The 19,157-nt window shown below is 39.5% G+C and overlaps 1 protein-coding gene across 5 annotated transcripts; it reads right to left on the bottom strand.

Moving 5' to 3' along the window:
• Positions 1-1,102: 1,102 nt before the first annotated feature.
• On the bottom strand, positions 1,103-18,173 carry VPS26A (VPS26 retromer complex component A). 5 transcript variants are annotated; one of them, XM_083740625.1, is made up of 9 exons: positions 17,869-18,173; positions 12,028-12,177; positions 9,757-9,832; positions 8,113-8,269; positions 6,173-6,337; positions 4,948-5,054; positions 4,172-4,240; positions 3,180-3,322; positions 1,103-2,672 (listed from the first exon to the last, which is right to left on the bottom strand). In XM_083740625.1, the coding sequence occupies exons 1-9, from the start codon at positions 17,869-17,871 to the stop codon at positions 2,559-2,561; spliced, it is 984 nt and encodes a 327-aa protein (XP_083596751.1). In that variant the 5' UTR covers positions 17,872-18,173; the 3' UTR covers positions 1,103-2,558. The 5 variants fall into 5 exon arrangements, with proteins under 5 accessions (XP_083596751.1, XP_083596750.1, XP_083596754.1 ...); XM_083740624.1 differs by lacking the exon at positions 17,869-18,173 and adding an exon at positions 17,800-17,820; XM_083740628.1 differs by lacking the exon at positions 17,869-18,173 and adding an exon at positions 17,519-17,546.
• Between the last annotated feature and the right edge of the window lie 984 nt (positions 18,174-19,157).

Raw genomic sequence — 19,157 nt, 5'->3', positions numbered from 1 at the left:
CATTATTAAGCTCCACCTCAAGAATTAGAAGTTCTTCCAGACCTTCGCTTAAGGGCAGACGCTGCCTTTTGAGCCTTCTCCGTTGGATAAACGTTCCCCTCAGCCTTGGGAAACCCCAGATCATCAGCATTTATAATCAAAGCTGTCTGCATAGATAGATGTCGGTCATAAAGAAATCTGCACATGAATAAAGCTGCAGTAATTAGATTATTATTGTCTATTGGCACTGTCATCCAAGCCTCAGAGTAGATGCATTTGAGGTGTTTTTAAAGTATATTTTCAGAAAAGGCCAGAAGGTTTTCATTTATTTCTTAAATTAGTATGCCATATTCTAATTTTAAGGAGTGGGTGGGACCAAGTACTACCTTAAACTAGCCTTAAGATAACAAAATGAAGGAGACTGGGCTTTGCACTTCAAAACATTTTATAAATCCATATACAAAAGAAAAGCCCTTATCAATTTCAAGAAGCTGGAACAAAAAAAAAATGGTGTTAGAGAGCAGGACTTCAAACATATTCTTAAGTGTAGTCAAATTAGATTAAAAACCACATAATTTTGCCACTTATTTTTAATGCATCAACCACATCCTAAGGCAGCATATTCCTTTATAGGGTTGCAAACTATAATGGCTTGGTTTTAGATATGAAAATTGTCTCTATCTAGATAATTAGTCACAATGGCACTAAATGCTGATCTCCAAAAATACACGTCTAACTGAAAGAAATGGATTGGTCCTATGCTGAAATTAATAGGCATGACTAACTGAGGTCCCTTAATTTCAGTACTTCTACCCAGAGTACCACTTAGCTGCCTACAATGCTCTGATCTGTTCAATTCACTTCAATCAAATTTGTTGTGCCAGTGTAAGAAATATATCTAAATGAACAGGTTCAAAGGGAATGTATGCCACCCATTGAGAATCCCAGTTTTGTTTTGGTAGTCCGTGATCACTAAAACTTGAGATGAACTAGAATTTCTTCCACCCCAACAATGCATTAAATGCTATTTAAGAACATCCCAAGTCTAACTTTAAGATATTCAATAATTCTATAAGTGAAACTCACTACAGCACAATGTAAAATTGAAGACACAATCTAGATATTTTAGTGAGAATACAGCTATTTTTAATAATTCAAAGAGCAGTTTATTATGTCTATTATACATAGTTGCACAATTTGAGGCTGGTTAAATACAATCAGTTTTCAAAAATTTATTGGAATAGTTTCCAGATTACAACATGCAAGTGTCCATGAAAATATTTGGCATTTTTTGTTTGAAATTCTGAATAGGCACTTACATGAGGGAGTTAAGTTCTCTCAGTCATAGGCATCCATGCTAAAGAGAAATATCCCAGCACGCAGCATCTTTGACTGCTTTATCAAAGTGCCATGGTAGTAAAACAGTTCTTACAGAAGTATAATTTGAGAATTTCACTTACTCATAAAGTAAGGTAACCAATAACACTTGCAGTGAAGTTTAGAAACATTCTTGGTAGATAGGCCAAGTGAACTACAAATATGAGTAGCCATCTAATTCAGCAGGTTCCATATTGTGACCGTAGTTAAACTCCGTTTCTGAAAACTACATGCTTAATTGTGGATAGATGGAGGCTAACAAGGGTTGTCCAAAGACTAAATTCACTAAAGTTAAAAATGACGGGGTGTTTTGCTAGACAGAATTCCAAAGCCTACTTATAATTCAATTTGGTTTACATACACAGACCTTCCTACAAGCCAATGTTTGAGGTGGTAAGATGAAGTGTGCATTTTAATGCAAAGTGATCTGAATTTTGTGCCTATGACCCGAATTCCAAAAGTGTAATCAGTAAAAGCTACATTTTCACACACCTTTGCCACTGAAACACAGCTTAATGGGATAATTCTGTATTTTCACTTAGGGCATATAAGCCTTCAAGGGCTTTGCAATTTGATAATAGAATCATTAAGATGGAGGTGCCAAGAAAAGAATTAGAAGAGTCATCACCCCTCTTATAAAGCTAGTATGAGAAAGAAGCTTGTTTTATTATATACATTCCTCAGAAAGAGACAAAGTCTGAAAACTCTGGCATGAGAACTATTCCAAGTGTATGGACAAAATCCCATTATAAACCCTGAATTTGTCATTTTAGAACAATATATTTATTAGTTTCGAAGGATACAGGCAGACGATGAGGAAGGATGTATGATATGACTGTGGTATAGGAAGAGGAAATGCTTTAGTCTACCATCGATGATAAGCAAAACTTAAATGCACCAGCCTACATGCATGGGAAAATGTAACTTTTTTAAAGTATGCATATATCTGAGTGCATCACACCAGACAAAAAGTAAAATGTGCAGTATAAAATAGCTTAAGAAAGTTCCAGTGTTTGAGAAAGCGCTTATTTTAAATGTATGTACACACTTGAATGTTTACTTAAAGAATGTTTTAGTAGTGTGGGAAATGCAGCACTGTAAGATGAGGAAGACTGTTGAAATGGGTGGCCTTCTTCCCTACAGGCTGTTGCCACCTTTAACCTGCTGATCTATCAACAGTTCTTTCACTCCCAACACCCAGTTCACATTTCAGGCTGCTCTGCTGATGCCTGTGGTTCTGGACTTTCAAACCGCTGGTGGAAGTTGGTTCGTTGTTTCCTCAGCTTCTCAGGAGCTTTTCTCCAAAGAATGATCTCCTGTTTAAGGTGAAAGAAAATGTACAGTTTAGAGGCTTCATATTTTAAACATACTGATGTCACAGATAGAAGCATCTCTCCTAGAACACTCGCGCACGTCCCTTAGCATTTCCATATAAACTTCTGAAAAAACCTAGATACTGAAAGCCACAATCCTTTTCAGAAAGTTATGCTGAAGCACGGAGTGGTGCCCATGTTGTACAGTTCTCTTCATGAGGTCTCCTTTGCTCCCACTCTAGACAGTTTGGCAGCACATAAAAACATTGTTTCATAAAGCCTTCCCTTAAGCAGGTAATGGGAGATAAGATTTTTATTAGCATTGTTCTGCTTTTATTACTGATGTTTTAATGGACTGCATTTTTTCTGCTTAAGTATCCCAATTATTGTTTTATTGGGTGCTGGCTTTAGTACTTTGAAAGTTGCCCTGAATATTTTCTAACAGAAAAGGCAACACAAATAAATAATAATCCACCTCATTGCAATACTTCAGTGCACAATCTGTCATACCTGTTGCTTGAAGTACCTTCTGTCCTCTTCATCAACTAATACTAGGTTCAAGAAGTATCTTACTGAAAACTTTTTATTCACATCCCTCATTGTAGGAGTAGGATCATAGCCCGCCAAGAAGAGTCTTATAGGAATAGATTCACCTTAGATAAAAAGAAGTTGTGATTAGTTTTGCTTCTTTCCTCAACATTTAAAGGATTAGAATAGTTCCTGACAGTGAATAATCTGGAGTCACAGGGAATGGCATGACATCAATTTAAAAAGAAGGGGACTGGGAATTTCTTCATAAGCAAGTCACACCAAATCTCAACATGCCTTTTAATCTGGGCGGGAGTAGCCTCTAAAAAGGAAAACAGCTATATATTTAAATGTGAGCATGGCTCTGCATCCATTTCTGTCATCCAATCAAGCTGGGGAGCACAATTCAGGACAGACAAAGCGCAAAGCTGAGATATGAATTTGTTATCACAACATGCAGGGTGATTAATAGATGGCTTTAAAGGGACAAGCCAATTGCTACTGAATACCAATTGCTGGGGAACAGCAGCAGAAGATAAGCATCTGGTTGACTATGGGAGAGAGGATGCTACACTAAACTAGTCCAATCCAATAGAGCTCTTCTTATGTTCAGGGGTAGCACATTTGTCCATGTTTTCCCTACTCTTTTTCTTGACTCTTAAGAACACAAGAAAAAGTAATGATAAACCTGGCACAAACCAGAAATCAGTTTTCTAATTTATGAAAGCAACTAATACTATCCAATTGGTATTAAGGAGTGAAGGCCCCAGATTAGGAGCCCCTTATTCATTTAAGGCACTTAAATGATGCATAAGGCAAAATTGGTATTTAGTGCTTTAGATTTTCTTTTTCTACCAGTCTAGGCTTCAAGATAATTTTTATGTACTCCATAATAGGATTAACACTCAATTTAGAGAAACAACCTATATTTTAACATAAAAATGCTTTGACAATGTTAACAAACACCAACTCACCTTTAACTGGTGCACCATCCATTATTTCATACTTTGCAATGGTCTCTGTCTCTGTCGTGGTACTAGGTCCTGGTTAAACAATTATATTTTTTAAAAAGTCCTTTAATTCAATTTTGCATATTTAGTTGAATACATTTATTTATTTCTATGGACTAAAGCCCCTTAGCAGTTATACCTTATCAGATCATGAATAGGTATTGAATTACACGGGTAATCAGAAAATATCACTACTTCTCAGCTCTTAGTAATATCCAATATTTGTACTTCCCCAGCTCAGTCCAATACAACAGAACCTCAGAGGAATTATGAGCCCTGATTACAGCTGTTAATCAGGACCAACAACAGGAAAGTAAACAACTGTCACCCAAGTCTTAAATCTGAACAGGTTACCCCAGTTTAATGTGAATCATATCTGCCACTTGGAGCCTACCCACCACGCCAATTATGAAATATTACTACATTTAGAAGTGCAAAGCAATTGTACAAGAAGGTCTTTCAAGTTGAAAAGTAGCTGAACAGAATACCTGATTGCCATGTATATTGCTAAATACACAGTTGAAGGCAGAGGTTTCAGTAACCTATTCACTGTGAAGCATAAACTAGTTACCTGCAAACCAGTATTGGTCACTATGTACAGCTAAAAGAAGTTAACTAGCTACACATACATATGCAAAATAGAACAGCCTATTATAAATTGGAAATATCAGAAAAGATATTTCTAGAACACATCAAATTAAAAGTAAAAATATTAATGACAGTTTCAAAATTCATCTTACCAATTCCAGTAATCTCTTTTTTGATCAGCTGTAATTCCATATGCTGAATTTTTATTCTTACTAAGAGAAAGTAAATTTTTCCAACAATCACATCCTTTAGATGATACCTTACAGAAACAAAGGAAGGGGGCTTGTAAACTGCAGAATTTAACATTTTTAAACTAGTTTACAGCATTTTACAATGCTTTTGTGTATTCATATTGCTGAAAAAGGATAAGAAAACAGAACTATCTATATTGAACAGGGTTACTCATTTTACCAAAGAGCAGACCCACACTCAAGTTTGTAGCTGCTACTCAGTTTTATTCCTCAATCAGGCAGTATGTTTTCAGAAGCCACTTTAAAGCCCAATTAACAGAAAGTGCTAGTAGTAGTAGAGACTGTTACAAGTTATCACAATATGCACTGAAGGTAAGTTGAGATTTCAAAATGTTGATGCCATAACAAATCAAAAAAATTGTGTCCTATTTTTGCATCATGTAGAATTGGATCCAGACTAAGCTATTTGCACTTAGGTCCACTGTGAAAAGTCAGTAATGTCTAACTTTTAGATAAGTACAACTAACTTAGTTTGACTCCCACTCATAGTAACAGAACACTCAATTGGCATACAATGAGCACATTTTTTAAAAAATAGCAAAATTAAAAGAAACACAGAAAAACAGGTACCAGCAAAACAGTTTTAAAGGAGGCAAGACTAAGAAATCGTCATAAGCCATCAAAGCAGAATAGTTTTCACCTGCTTTCTAAATGTCATCAAGGAGGCACCAGTTGGACTCCCAGAGAAAGGAGTTCCAAAGTTTGGGTAGAGTTCTCAAAAAGGACCTTTTATGTATACCCAGCAACTCAGTCTTAAACACTGATGGGACATAGAGCAGCGTCTCCTCCAACTACCTGAGCTCAAACAGACTGGGTGTCAGTGGAGCCAATATAGTACAGTAATCAAAATCACAGTAAAGTACCAGTAGCTGGTATAGTAATCATAATTCTAGCTGCAGCATTTTGTATCAGATGAAGTTTCCATGTGGGCAGTTGGTTCAAGAACAGAGTAATATAATACTCTTGAAGTGTAACAACTTTGGAAGGTCAGCTTCACCCACCTATACCTATACATGGTCCATTAGCAACCAGTTAATTACTGCTATGTGTTCCACACTTTTAACCTGAAGGAGTTTCCCTGGTTACCCATTTCAAGGTCACACATTCCCTTATTCATAATACATACTTGGATTTGTTGTATTCAAATTCTATATGCAGACAATCTTCAATGCCGACTTCCATTTTAATAGAGTTGTTAACATCTGGGTATGTCGCAAGCTGGTGAACGATAAGGTCATACTCTTTTACCAAGTCTGACAATCTTCTTACTATCGTAACTTTAAGGAAATACCTACAAAACAGGAAATTAGCACAGATTGTATACACAGAATATTTTACATACATGAAGTGGCCAACTTTATCAAATTAGCTAACATCAGAAATAGACTATATTGAGATTCATAAACTGCATTAGCAGTTAAATCTGAATTTAAACAATCTGCTCACAATTCTAATTCCTTTTGTTGCAAGGCCAAAATAAGAATTTAATAAGAGCGTTCCCTAAAGCGAGAGAAGGTGATTCCAACTTTTATTAGCAGAATGGGTTGGAACCAGACATGCCTGCAGCAGAACTCTAAAGCTTCAGCAGGTAGAAGAGAAAAGGCAATTCATTCCCACTCCCCTGCAGCTCTCCATGAAGATTGGCTTGAGAGGATTGAAAGTCCTTCTGGTACAGCATGGGAGATGTGGTGGGATGCTGCAGAGGAAATCTATTCCTTCAATCTAGCATGAGTCTCTGCTTAACCAGAATCCCTTCTACAAACTGAAAGGATTCAATCCAGTATTTCTTTACAGCTCTATAAACAGGATGGAATGAATTTTGAGGACCCACTTACATTTAAATCTAAGGTTTACATATTATTTTTAAGGCAGGCACATCCAAATTCGTGTTTCAGATTGCTTGCTAAAGCTTTTTTTACCGTTTCCATATAGTTTCCTGTTATCATTATTATAATCATATTTATTATATGGCTAATTACTTTTACTATGTAGAATTTTTTATTTCTTTCATTTTATTGCAACTTGTTTTCATTTTTGTATTTCTTAAAATTAACAATGCTGTAATCAAGTATTTTAATAATGACTAAAGAACAGAAATTCAGAGTCTTCCATCACTACATGCCTTTTGGCTCAAATACCTTCCAATTATCTCTCAAAAGCTGCATATTAATCTATGTAACTAAGGGCAACATCCAACATAACATTAGTGGAATAAGTTTGAGAATTAACATTGTTCTGCAATCAGTAGTGCAAAAGCTTAGTTGTCACTAAGAAGTTCTGCAACTTGTTTCACAAGCACAATTCTCTCACTGGATTCAGCTGCTGTGCTACACTCAAAACAAGGCTCTGGTTAGCAAAACAGCTGTTGTAAAAGTGGCCTGCCACAATCAGATATTACTCTAAACAACTTAAAATGATTTGAGCAAAATGATTTTGTTGTAAGAAATTATTCTAAGCAAGTGATACAAGTTTCTTAGTATAGAGTGACGTTTGATACACAAGACTGCTCACTTTGTCTTTGGAGCACAGGTTGCATAAAATCTCAGCTTTGGAGACTACTCAGATGAATAGCCTACCAGCCTGCAGGAGCATATAGGGAGTTTGATAAGATATTTTATCTAGATTCTGAAGGCCAGAAAAGAAAAAAATTCCATCAAAGCCATCAGATCAGAAAGAAAAAGGATCCATATGGGTTAGATTCAAAAGTACGCTTCCATTAATGGAAATAGTTCTTTCAGCAATGTAACAGCTTTCAATTCAGCAAAGATTCCTACACATGGAAACGAAGGGAGGTGACTCTCTCAGATACTGTACCATTTCCCCCTTATAACCCTCATACCACCTTCCTTCAATTTAAGGGGTGAGAGAGGCTGCAGGGGGGATTTGGCAAAAGAACCCCTTCCCTCTTTGTGGATGTCTCTGCTAGATCAAAATTCCTTCCACAAACAGATGGGCCCTTTTGATGCAACCAATTTATAATATATTTTTACACATACCTATATAATGCTATAAGTTTAAAACTATTATAACCATAACTGCAGAAATAGTACTTTTCAGTTTCCATACCTCAATCTGACATTGGCACCGATGTAGGATTCATATGGCTTCTCAACTTGCATAAACTCAAAGTCATAACTTCTACTTTGTGTTAATTCACCAGGTAAGGCCAGTTCTTTCACTAGGTTTACAAATTCATGAGTATTGCTCTTGTCACTGAAAAGCTCTAAGAAAGTAATGAATAGAATCAGAGAGGAAATGTAACAGAAGCTTTCCTTAAGGAGTATACAATGGCTTGACACTTGGGACTGCTGCAAGTGTCAAAGAAGAAAAGAAATAGAAAGATATTAAAATATTTGCATTATTTCTATCTCCATTTAATCATGTTAATTCAAATTTTTTTTTAAATTTTACAGTGTGGTCTAATTCAGAACTCCTTCAGTATGTCAGTTGTATTGCAAAGATCCTCCATACAAGTACAAAATACAACTGTTTTGTTAATTATACTGCAGAACAGCCCACCATTGTTTAATATCAACAGTCAGTTTGACAAACAAGCAAATGACTTGTTGGAGTAAATTCAATAACTTAAAAGGTAGGTTAGTAGAATGTTGTCCAAAATGTGTCATTTTATTTTATGTTCTCATATTATAAGCAGAGAGAGAGAATTTACTGAACAAATGTTACTGAACAATTTTACTGAGAATTTACTGAACAAATTTTGGTTTATGAAACAGAATATACAAACTTTAAGAAAAAGCTTTTCAAGAAAAAACAAAAGCAGAACATACAAAGATGTGGCCTCAATAAATTACGTCATCTTTACTTGTTGCATCTTAATCTTCAAGATCCACATATGATCTAGCTAGAATATAGTTACTATTTTTAAGATGCATGCTGTTTGTGTAACTGCTGCTTGGCAACATATCACAGATACAATTTATTTGAATCACAGACAGCAAACATTATTTACTTCAAAACAAACATCTTCGGGATACTTGTTATACAACCAGTGTTGGAAACTCAGATATATAAGCTAGGCACCAAATGGCTCCTTAACCAATGTTATAGTCGCCAAAACAGAATGGTTGCCATTTTGGGGCAAGATGGCTCTTAAGTCTTATTCTTCAAATGATGGACTGTGATTGATTCTCAGTTAAACATCTGCCTAGTTCAGATGACAACCTTGAGCTAGGTTAAGAGCTTTGAGAACTTAAAGAAGAAATGTCACTTGACCCAGGGACAGTCCACATATATATACTGGCCTATTCTGAGCTCTTTTTCTTAATGGTGACATGGACCATTCATAACATAACCATATTCTTTACAACTGTGAGCAGGGCAGTGGGATGGGGTAAGTGAAGACAAGCAAGAATTCACTATAATGTTGTTCACCACTCCTGCTCAGACTGCGTAGAAATAAAATTTTGGCTCCTGGTTGTGCAGATAAAAATTAACTGATAGAATTTTACAGGATGTGGTAATAGTGTGTGAAAACAGTTCAGATACAATGATCCCCAGAATGTGCCTCCTGATGGTGGAGATGTCATGTGACATCCTGGTGCCCAGGTCAAAAGCCTGGTGCAAAATGAGCCTGGCTAATTTTGAACACTGTATTCAACTACCAAGAGACCAGTCCAGATTACGATTCCTATATCAGGGTTATGAGCACTCAAAGCTATCCATACCAAATGGTAATTCTAAGAGACTCACCAATTTGTCCTACAAATTCAATTCTAATTCCTTGATGCTCTAGCCTCTTTCCAAGTTGTTTAAAGACTATGTTTACCTGAAAAAGTCAAAACAGCAATGAAAAGGTGTAAGTGTAATGATCCATTTGTACAAAAACTTATTTTAGATCATTTAAACTATATCTATATCTATATCTATATCTATATCTATATCTATATCTATCTATCTATCTATATTCCACCTTTCCACTGCATTTGCAACGCTAATGCAATGTAGAAAAATACAAATAATCAGTAACAAAATAAAACAACGGTTAAAAACAGATAGGTGCAATTGATAAAACCAGTATTTTTCAAAAGGAAGTGTGGTTCTGGTTCATTGCCCCTTTTCCAGCCCTGTGTTACAATGCTGGACTACATGGCATTTTCATTCCTTCTTCCAACTCTTATTTACTGAATTTTCACAGCAAAAATGGTTAAAACTTGCTAGATGCCACCAGCACTCCCTGCGCCCTGCAAGTTCCTCCTTATGCAATTATTTACAACACTAAAAAAAATGGGACTGTGGGAAGAGAAACTGGTGAAGCAGCTGTTTAGCAATGGGTGAAAGTAGTTCATTAAATGACAGAAGCAGGAAAAGACAAGTTTTAAAGCAAAGAATGGAGATAAATATGGCACCATTCCAGCATTCTAAAAGGGCAATGAATAGCAGAAGGTTAGAAGAACAGAGGTGCTGGATCTGGCCATGTGCAATGTGCACAGACACTGCCCTTTTCCATTTTATAAGTAAGAGAATTCCAATAGAATATTCTATGTAGAAGATGGGGCAGGTTCAGGCTTTACAAATACTTCTTCTGCACATCAGAACCCCTACTGTGGGTCTGGATTGCACCAGAACTCCCTTCTAATCATTTGCCAGAATTGAAGGCATTGTGTTAAAGGCAAATTCAAAACCATCACAACAGGGGTAGTATTTTTGGACTCAATATATTGTTATAAAGGGTTTAAGAAAAATTGTAGAAGATAAAACTATCCTTGGCAACTTTAAAGGTAAAGGGACCCGACAGTTAGGTCCCATTTTGGACGACTCTGGGGTTGCAGCGCTCATCTCGCTTTACTGCCCAAGGGATCCGGTGTTTGTCCGCAGATAGCTTCCAGGTCATGTGGCCAGCATGACTAAGCCGCTTCTGGCGAACCAGAGCAGCGCACGGAAACGCTGTTTACCTTCCTGCCAGAGCGGTACCTATTTATCTACTTGCACTTGACGTGCTTTCGAACTGCTAGGTTGGCAGGAGCAGGGACCGAGCAGTGGCAGATCACCCCGTCGTGGGGATTCAAACTGCTGACCTTCTGATCAGCAGGCCCTAGGCTCTGTGGTTTAGACCACAGCACCACCTGTGTCCCATCCTTGGCAACTTTATGTGATGGTTATATATGACCTCTAGCATAAGAGTCTTTGGGTTGTATCCAGTGTTAGACTAGACAAGACCAACTTATGTCCATTAATTTCAGTGAGTCTACTCTGAATAAAACAGTTCAATACAACCGTGCCACAGAATGCTGGACTAGACAGGCCTTTGGCCTAATCCTTGAATGCTCTTCTTAGAACATTAGGCAGAGATAACAGGAGTTGTAGTCCAGCAACATCTGGAGAACTATCAGTTCCCCTGTATAACATTTGTGAAAACAGAACACCTTAAATATGACCCAGGTGCAGCAACATTTGCTTGTATTATTACTTAAACCATTAGAATATATTGTTTTCTTCCATTCTTTCAATATCAAATTGAGAAGCAAAAAAGTAGTGTTGAAACCAAGCTCCACAGAAGACAAGCTTGTGAACTAGAAGATGTAGATACAGAGTAGTTTTAGGCATTGGAGGGGGGGATAATCTGTATGAAGAAAAACAACTTATAAAAATAAGAATGTCAACAACTTAAATATTTCGATAGTTAATCTAACATATTTTAAATTTGCATAAAACCCACAAATTATCAGTTAACACCATAGATCATTAATATGACATTATCAAACATTTGTGTAATAAAAATTAATGAGGATGACTTATTATCTCCTGTGCCAACACTGAAAGAGGTTCCTCCGCAACAAAATAAATGTGTTGGTCCTTCTTTGACATATACATATTGACTTGATAACATCAACAATAACAATTTGTTATACACTAGAATCTAGATTCTATTATGAGATTATCTGGAACAGTTATATCATTAATACCGTTTCTGCCCTATATCTTACATAAAGTACAAACTTCTTTTAAAAAAAAAAAAATTACCTTTCCTGAAACCGATTCTCCATCATAGAAAAGATAATGTTTTTCTATTTTACCATCTTCTGTTTTTATTTCAGCTGTTTTTCGTGATTCTGCGTCATTAAGAACAACATCGATCTCACAAATGGGACCAAACAAGCCTCCCAGAAAACTCTGCAATAAAAACCAAATTCACTTAGTCTTAGATAAAATAAACAGCAACTTTATCAAGTTCAATATAGCGGCCACAAAGTGTAGCTAAATGATGAAGAAAAGGTTCGATTGGCCCTTGTTTTAATTGCTCCTTTAAACATATATAAAAAAATTAATTCTACCAAAAATTTCAGATGTAGAAACTGAACTGGTGTGAGATAGCAACACGGTTATGAATTGTCGCATTTGGGGAAAAGCAAGCATCATGCTAGAACAGAAATACAGGTTCACCATGTCTTATGTGCCAGTGTAGCCCCCCCACATGCTACCCCATAACAATTATAAAACTTTACTTCTTAAAGAATAAATTTAAATCAAAATATTTTAAGGGTGAAGTGACAGATAACTAATTTAAGCAACTTAAAACAATTCTTACATATATGTTTCTGCATTGATGGAAGGGAAAAATACTACAAAATACATTAAAACTACATTACAGAAATCTAATCAGCAACTAGTTTTGTCTGAGGGCCACTTGAACAAAATGGGGAAATGACAGGCTAAGGCCCCATGCCCTAAACCCCCAAATAGTTTGCAGCCTAGTCCCATTGCTGCAGATGCTGCCCATCTATCTTTTGTGCCTCATCTAAGAAAAGCACCACTACTCAGGGAAAGATTAGACCAAGCACGACCAACTTCCATCGATCAGGAACCCATGATCGACCATGATTGCCCACCCCGCAAGCGACCAGTTGGACATGCCTGGATTAGACTATTAGAAATAGTTGTTTCGGGTATCCAAAGAACATTTAAAAAGTGCTTAATGCATTTCAGTTGCTAATGAATTGTCCGGAGACTATGGGTGGCGTTCAACCAAGTTTTACTCAAAGCAGGCCCACTGAAATTAATGGATCACATATTTCTTAACTTCAATGGGCCTACTCTGAGTAGATGTTAGCTACTCTCTGCCTACCAGGTGCGGGAAACCTTCGGCCTGTCAGATGTTGCTGAACTACAACTTCCAGCATCCCTAGCCATCAACATGCTTGTTGAATCTGATGGGAACTTAAGTACAGCCAGGGCAAAAGGTTCCCAGTCCCCACACCTGGCCTATACTTGAAGTACTTAAAAGGCCGATTCAGCTGAAGGCCCTCTGTTCCATTCCTTAACTGATCCCTTTTGTCCTATTTCCTTCTTTCAGGAATCAGCAGGACTCTTTAATTTGGCCCCAAAGCAAACAGGGAAGGAGAGTGGGCCAGGAGACTTGTGGAGGAACAGAAGCAAAACAGACCACCTGTATCCTGTCTCAGTGCCTCAAAGCATTGTAAAAAAAGAAAACCTAGATGGCATTCAATTCTTGCTAATAAGCAAACACCAAGCTATCCAAACAACATGCACAATGGAAGTCCAGACTTCAAAGGAGCCCTACAAGAATTTAATAAGCCACCATTAAAGGCAAAACAAACTGAACTTTCTGACTGAACTGGAAAACATTGTTGAGTGCCTTAACACACGACATAACTGATCTACAATAAAATGAATTAATTTAGGGGGGGGGAACCTTCAAATCCTAAAATGAGTGTGTTTGCAACACACAGTTGTTATATTTGCACACACACACATACTTTAAGTCTAACTACAATTTGTCTATCCTGTCTTGCTTTGGAACGCAGAGGCCATTCAGCTTGTACAGCAGTGTTCAAAATTAGCCAGGCACTGAACATGATGCAGTCAATCACAAAGCATAGTTTGTCACTTTAGACAAGATGGTAAATTTGTCATATACTGAGAGGAAGGGGATCACAGCATATGCTGGGAGGAAGAAACATGTAAGCCCAAGGGTCCTAGGAGGCTCATTCCCGTTAATAGCAAACCTTAGCATTAAATCTGAGCCATCTCAATGACTGTCAGCTGAATATGCGCAAGGCCCCCAGAGTAAAGGCTGTATTTGAAGAGTTATTCAGACATCTATCTGTTTGGGCTCTTGGCACACTCGTAAGCGTGCACAACACATTATTGATGTTGCAGTCATCAAGTGATGAGTATATATGGCAAATGTCTCCTCAGTATTTCAACATCTAGAGGTACTGGTAGTATGCCACCCATCCAGGAATTAATTTATTAATATAAGTAGGCTAGTAAAGCAAAGGCAAATTAGCACTGTCAACCTTTGGGTCTGACAAGACTTCATTTGCCTTTAACAGCTGCATGAAAAGCAGAAGTTCAGCATGTGGGGCCAGGAGGGAGGGAGTTACATTGGTTTGGCATGTCATGGGGTTTAAATTCACAGCAGCTCGTCCAGACCAAGTGTTACTAATGGTAGCCAGCCATGCCTGAAAGTTATTTTATGACCTACAAACTACACCAAAGATTTCTACAGCTTATGAAGACTGAGGATATCCCTGTATATAATTCTTGTAGGCACTGTCACACCACCTTAAAATATAAAAGTAAATGACTCAGGGTGCTTCCAGACTGGAGTTTATTCTGGAGTAGGTGTTGTTCATGGATGCAAGATTTGACAGCATCCACAAGACATCTGTATACAAGACTTTTTAATCTGAATTTCACCTTACTATGCAAAGAAAAGAAAGTAAAAACAACCTATTATACAGCTACAGGCACGCCTGGTGCAGACGCTTATTACCATGTTGTTTTTTTGGTAAGTAGTTTAGACATATGTGTTGTGACGTTTTGATGAGTGGTCTCTACTGCCACCCCTACTTCCATTTTTTCTCAACTGCACACAGCCTAGTCACTTTGTTTCTGGCGACCCAAACAATCTCAGCCTATTTACCTATTTCCACCAACTGCCATACACTGAACACCTTCAAATTTCAGCCAACCAGTTCAGAGAAGGTAGACATCTTCACACAGTATATGTAGGGTATATCTCAGAGACAAACTGTAGTACATGCATTGAGACTTTAAAAAAAATAGAGGTCTTATGCAATACCTTTCTTGCACAAGACCTTCCCACTTTCCTCTGTGGTCTTGCACAAGACTTATTATATTTAAAAAAAAAAATATGGAAGTGAGTCACCCTGCAGAATCAAAAGTCTCTATTTTACACGTCATAAAACATGATAACTAAGGGTTTTTAAGTTTGCTTTTGTTAATTTACAAGTGGGGGGATTAAAGGTGTGTACCCAGGTACAGAAATACTTGTGCAACTATTTAAAACTGGAAAAGGTAGAAGAGCAAAGCAGTACTAATACAGCGGAGGAACAAGAAAACACAGCAGGGAAATATTCTGGCACCAACACCCACTAGTACTGATGGGGAAAAACATAATGCCTATGAAAATATGTGTCAACACTCATACCAATCATGCTCACAGAAAAACCAGATCTGAATGACCCATTTGCAATATTAAGCCACTGCCTGAAAGCTCACTAATACCCCCATAGGCTTTTTACAGACATAAGTCACTTCTAATCAATTGACCTTAAGGAGTCATATAAATATTATTTTGCTAGTGACTCAAGAGTATATTGCCTGAACAATTTACATTTTATTACATGAGTGTAAGACCACATGCAGATTCTTTAAGGCATTGTTATGGATGGATATGTAATAAAGAATGTCTTAAACCAGTTCTAGAATTCCTAAGGATTCTATATAGTATACCCAACCTGTTCCATTAAGCTACCTATCTATCAGTACACACCTGGATGGAATCACTGAACAAAGTGCACCCTGCCAAAATTTTAAAAAATGTTAGAATGAAATGACTAGCTAGAATGAAATGACTAGCAATTTGGAAAGTACCCTTGAGGTAATCTAATCCAACCCCCTCTCTGCCCAGTGCAAGGAGTAACTACAGGATTTCTACCTCTGGCAAAGGAGGGCCCATCATCACCTCCTCAGGTGGTCTATTCCACTGTCAAATGGTACTTAGCATTAGGAATGTTCTCCTTAAACCTAGCTGAAATCTGCTTCCCTACACTTTCCACCTACTGGTTCTAGTCCTGCCCTTTGGAGAAACAAAAAACAAGCCTGCTCCATCTTCTTCATTAAACCTGTCAGAAATCTGAAGACCACTCTCTTGTCTCCCTTTAATCTTTTGGCGAGCCAAACATAGGCTCGCTGTGATCTAAACCACTGAGCCTCTTGGTCTTGGCGATTGGAAGGTTCAAATCCTCGTGACGGAGTGAGCTCCCGTTGCTCTGTCCCAGCTCCTGCCAACCTAGCAGTTCAAAAGCACGCCAGTGCAAGTAGATAAATAGGTACTGCTGTGGCAGGAATGTAAACAGAGTTTCCATGCGTTCTGGCTTCTGTCGTGGTGTTCCACTGCACCAGAAGCTGTTTAGTCATGCTGGTCACATGACCTGGAAACCTATTTGAGGACAAATACAGGCTCCCCCAAACTGAAAGCAAGATGAGCACTGCAACCCCATAGACGCCTTTTACTGGACTGAACTGTCCGGGGGTCCTTTACCTTTTCATTCAACTATTCCTCAGATAACTTTGTTTCAACAACTCTCACCATCTCAGATGCCCTCCTCCTCTGGACATGCTCATTTGTCAGTGCCCTTCTTTAAAGTGTGATGCCTAGAGTACTGCAGACTCCAGGTTCAGCCTGACCACTTGCAACCAGTTGTACAGGCAAAGTCTTCATACCATCCAGTTCTTCATAGAACCATCAGCGGCCTGAGAGATTTGGGATAGTGCCTGCTACACCTTTCCTAGGGTTGCTTCAGGAATACCTGTGTGCCCTGAGGGAGGGTAGGTGGCCGGGGATCTTGCGCCACCAACTGTCAGTCGGCCTGAAAGGGCTCTATCAACTCTTCATTTTATATTATAGTATTTTAAATTTGTAAACCACTTCAAGTGTATTGGCAGAAATGCAGGACATAAAGCCAATAAAAAAACAACCAGCAAAGAAGCATTCACAGTCCAATCCTTACAACCTGCTCCCAGTTCTCCTTCTTGGGTTCCCTATACACCTTTCATCCCTACTGGTAATTACTAACAGCATTCTTCAAATTAAACCTTACAACTACGACAACCCAATTAGGCTGGTTAGGTTTTGCATGCCTGTGCTGCTGGGCAACACGTGAAGTAACAGCGCACTGTAAGTAACTGTGTGGTGAGGCTCTCCTCTCCCTACGCGAAGAGGTGCATAAATCCCCCGAGAATATAAACCCGCAGACACGTTTACGCCCCCACCCCACATTTCCTCCTCTTAGAAGCCAAACCCGGGACTGCCCAGGTGACTCTGACGTGTCCCGCACTCCACGAAAATCCCAGCCGCCTCCCTCCCTCCCTCCACCCCGCCCTGCTCGCTTAGCCCGCCGTGAGAAACCTAGACCCTGGTCTTCCCGGGGCACCGGCGGCAAGAGCGCCCCTCCCCGCGTACTTTGCCTTCTCCTCAAGAAGCAGCGGAACACACGCCGCCCGCGTCACCCAGAAAGGCGGGGTGGAGCGCGTGGTGGAAGCGGGGCGGCGGCATCGAATGGAAGCCCCTCGCGCCGAGAGTGCTGTATCCATGGGAACGGCCAACGGCTCGCCCGGCCTCCCTCGCCTCAAAAGCCCCCCAAGGCCCAACCCGCCTCACAAGGAGAAGGAAGGAGGAAGCCGCCGCCTCCGCCGTTCATACTACAACGGTCCTGCAGGCCTCGGACAGGCGAGGCGACGCACCGCCATGAACAGCCCCGCTCCTCTCCTCCCCGCACCCCGCCGCCGCCGCCTTAAGCCCAGCTCACTTACCATGGTCAGTCAGACTCCGGCCCCCCTCCCCAAGCAACAGTAGCAACCCCGGCCCGCGCCCCTGTCATGTGACCCTTAGAGGCCGCCGTTCGGATCCACGCCCCCAGCACGTGACCAGCCCTCCCTCGGGCGGCGACGGAGAAAGCCGGGCTAGGCGAACGGCGCCGGCAGGCAGGGAGGCAATGGTCGCTAGGGGGCGCTACTTCTCGCAACGAGGCTGAAAACACACACGGAAGCAGAAAGTTTGGGCCCTCCTGACGTCTTCCGTTCTGCAAATGAGCTAACCATGCGGCCCAATCCGAGGCATGTTTATTTGGGAGTTGAAGGCCCGCCGAGTTCAATGGCGCTTCTTCCCAACTACTTTTATAAAGCGTTGTAGCCGCGGGCGTCTTCCCCGTTGCCTGCTTTTTGGGCTGGTACCCGTTGTAGACAGTTTAACAACATAAATAAAATATGTATACCATTTAATATATTTTGGTAGGTGGAAACAATATTATGGCACATGTCCAAAACATACAGTTCACCTCAATTGTAGCCAAAAGGAGGGCACTGAGAAATATTACTTACTATGCTTGGGGGAGCATGTGTTTCTTGTTCCTGATCAGAAGGATGCAGCAGATGAGGCCTGGTTGCAATATCCCCGCAGAACATACAATGAAAATTTAAAACATGGGTTCCCCCCCCCCAAATAATCCTGGGAAACGGTAGTTTACAGAGCTGCAATTTCCAGCACTCTTAACAAACTACAGTTCCCAAGATTATTTCAGGGAAGCCCCTCCATTTTTCCTTTCTCTCTTAGTGAGGCCCTCCATAGAGAAATGTTTGGGGCGGGGAGACAAGAGCTATAAGGATTCAACTGAGAATGCTAAATAAACCATGGAATATACATTGGCACTTGATGTGTGTGTGTTTGTGTGTAATGCACTTGGAGGGAATAGCTGGCTGGAACCCTAAACAGAAGCAGCAGAATGCACTGCAACCTTTTGTTGCAGGTCCCATTTGTGATTTACCACAGATGAAGTCCCTATTTTGAAGCATTTGCCATATAGAAATCCTCCTCCTTTTCCTCCTTTTGGGCTCACAACTAAAAGCATGAGACAAAAGGAGCTGGAAGGAAAGAGGAAACTTTGCACAATCTGGAAGAGAGTGAAAGAAGGAAAGAGTGGTAAAGGAATTTAAAAAACCCAAAAACCGGAGACTAGGGCCTGATCGTCCTCTTTTATACCTGCTGCTGGGATAGACAAAGCTGCCTCTGACTGGTTGACAAGGCATTCTGGGATTGACAAGGC

The sequence above is a fragment of the Podarcis gaigeae genome (assembly GCF_964106915.1).
Source record: "Podarcis gaigeae genome assembly, chromosome: 5".
NCBI lineage: Eukaryota > Metazoa > Chordata > Lepidosauria > Squamata > Lacertidae > Podarcis > Podarcis gaigeae.
The sequence above is the reverse complement of the archived record's forward strand: the minus strand, read 5'-3'. Positions and strand labels throughout refer to the sequence as shown.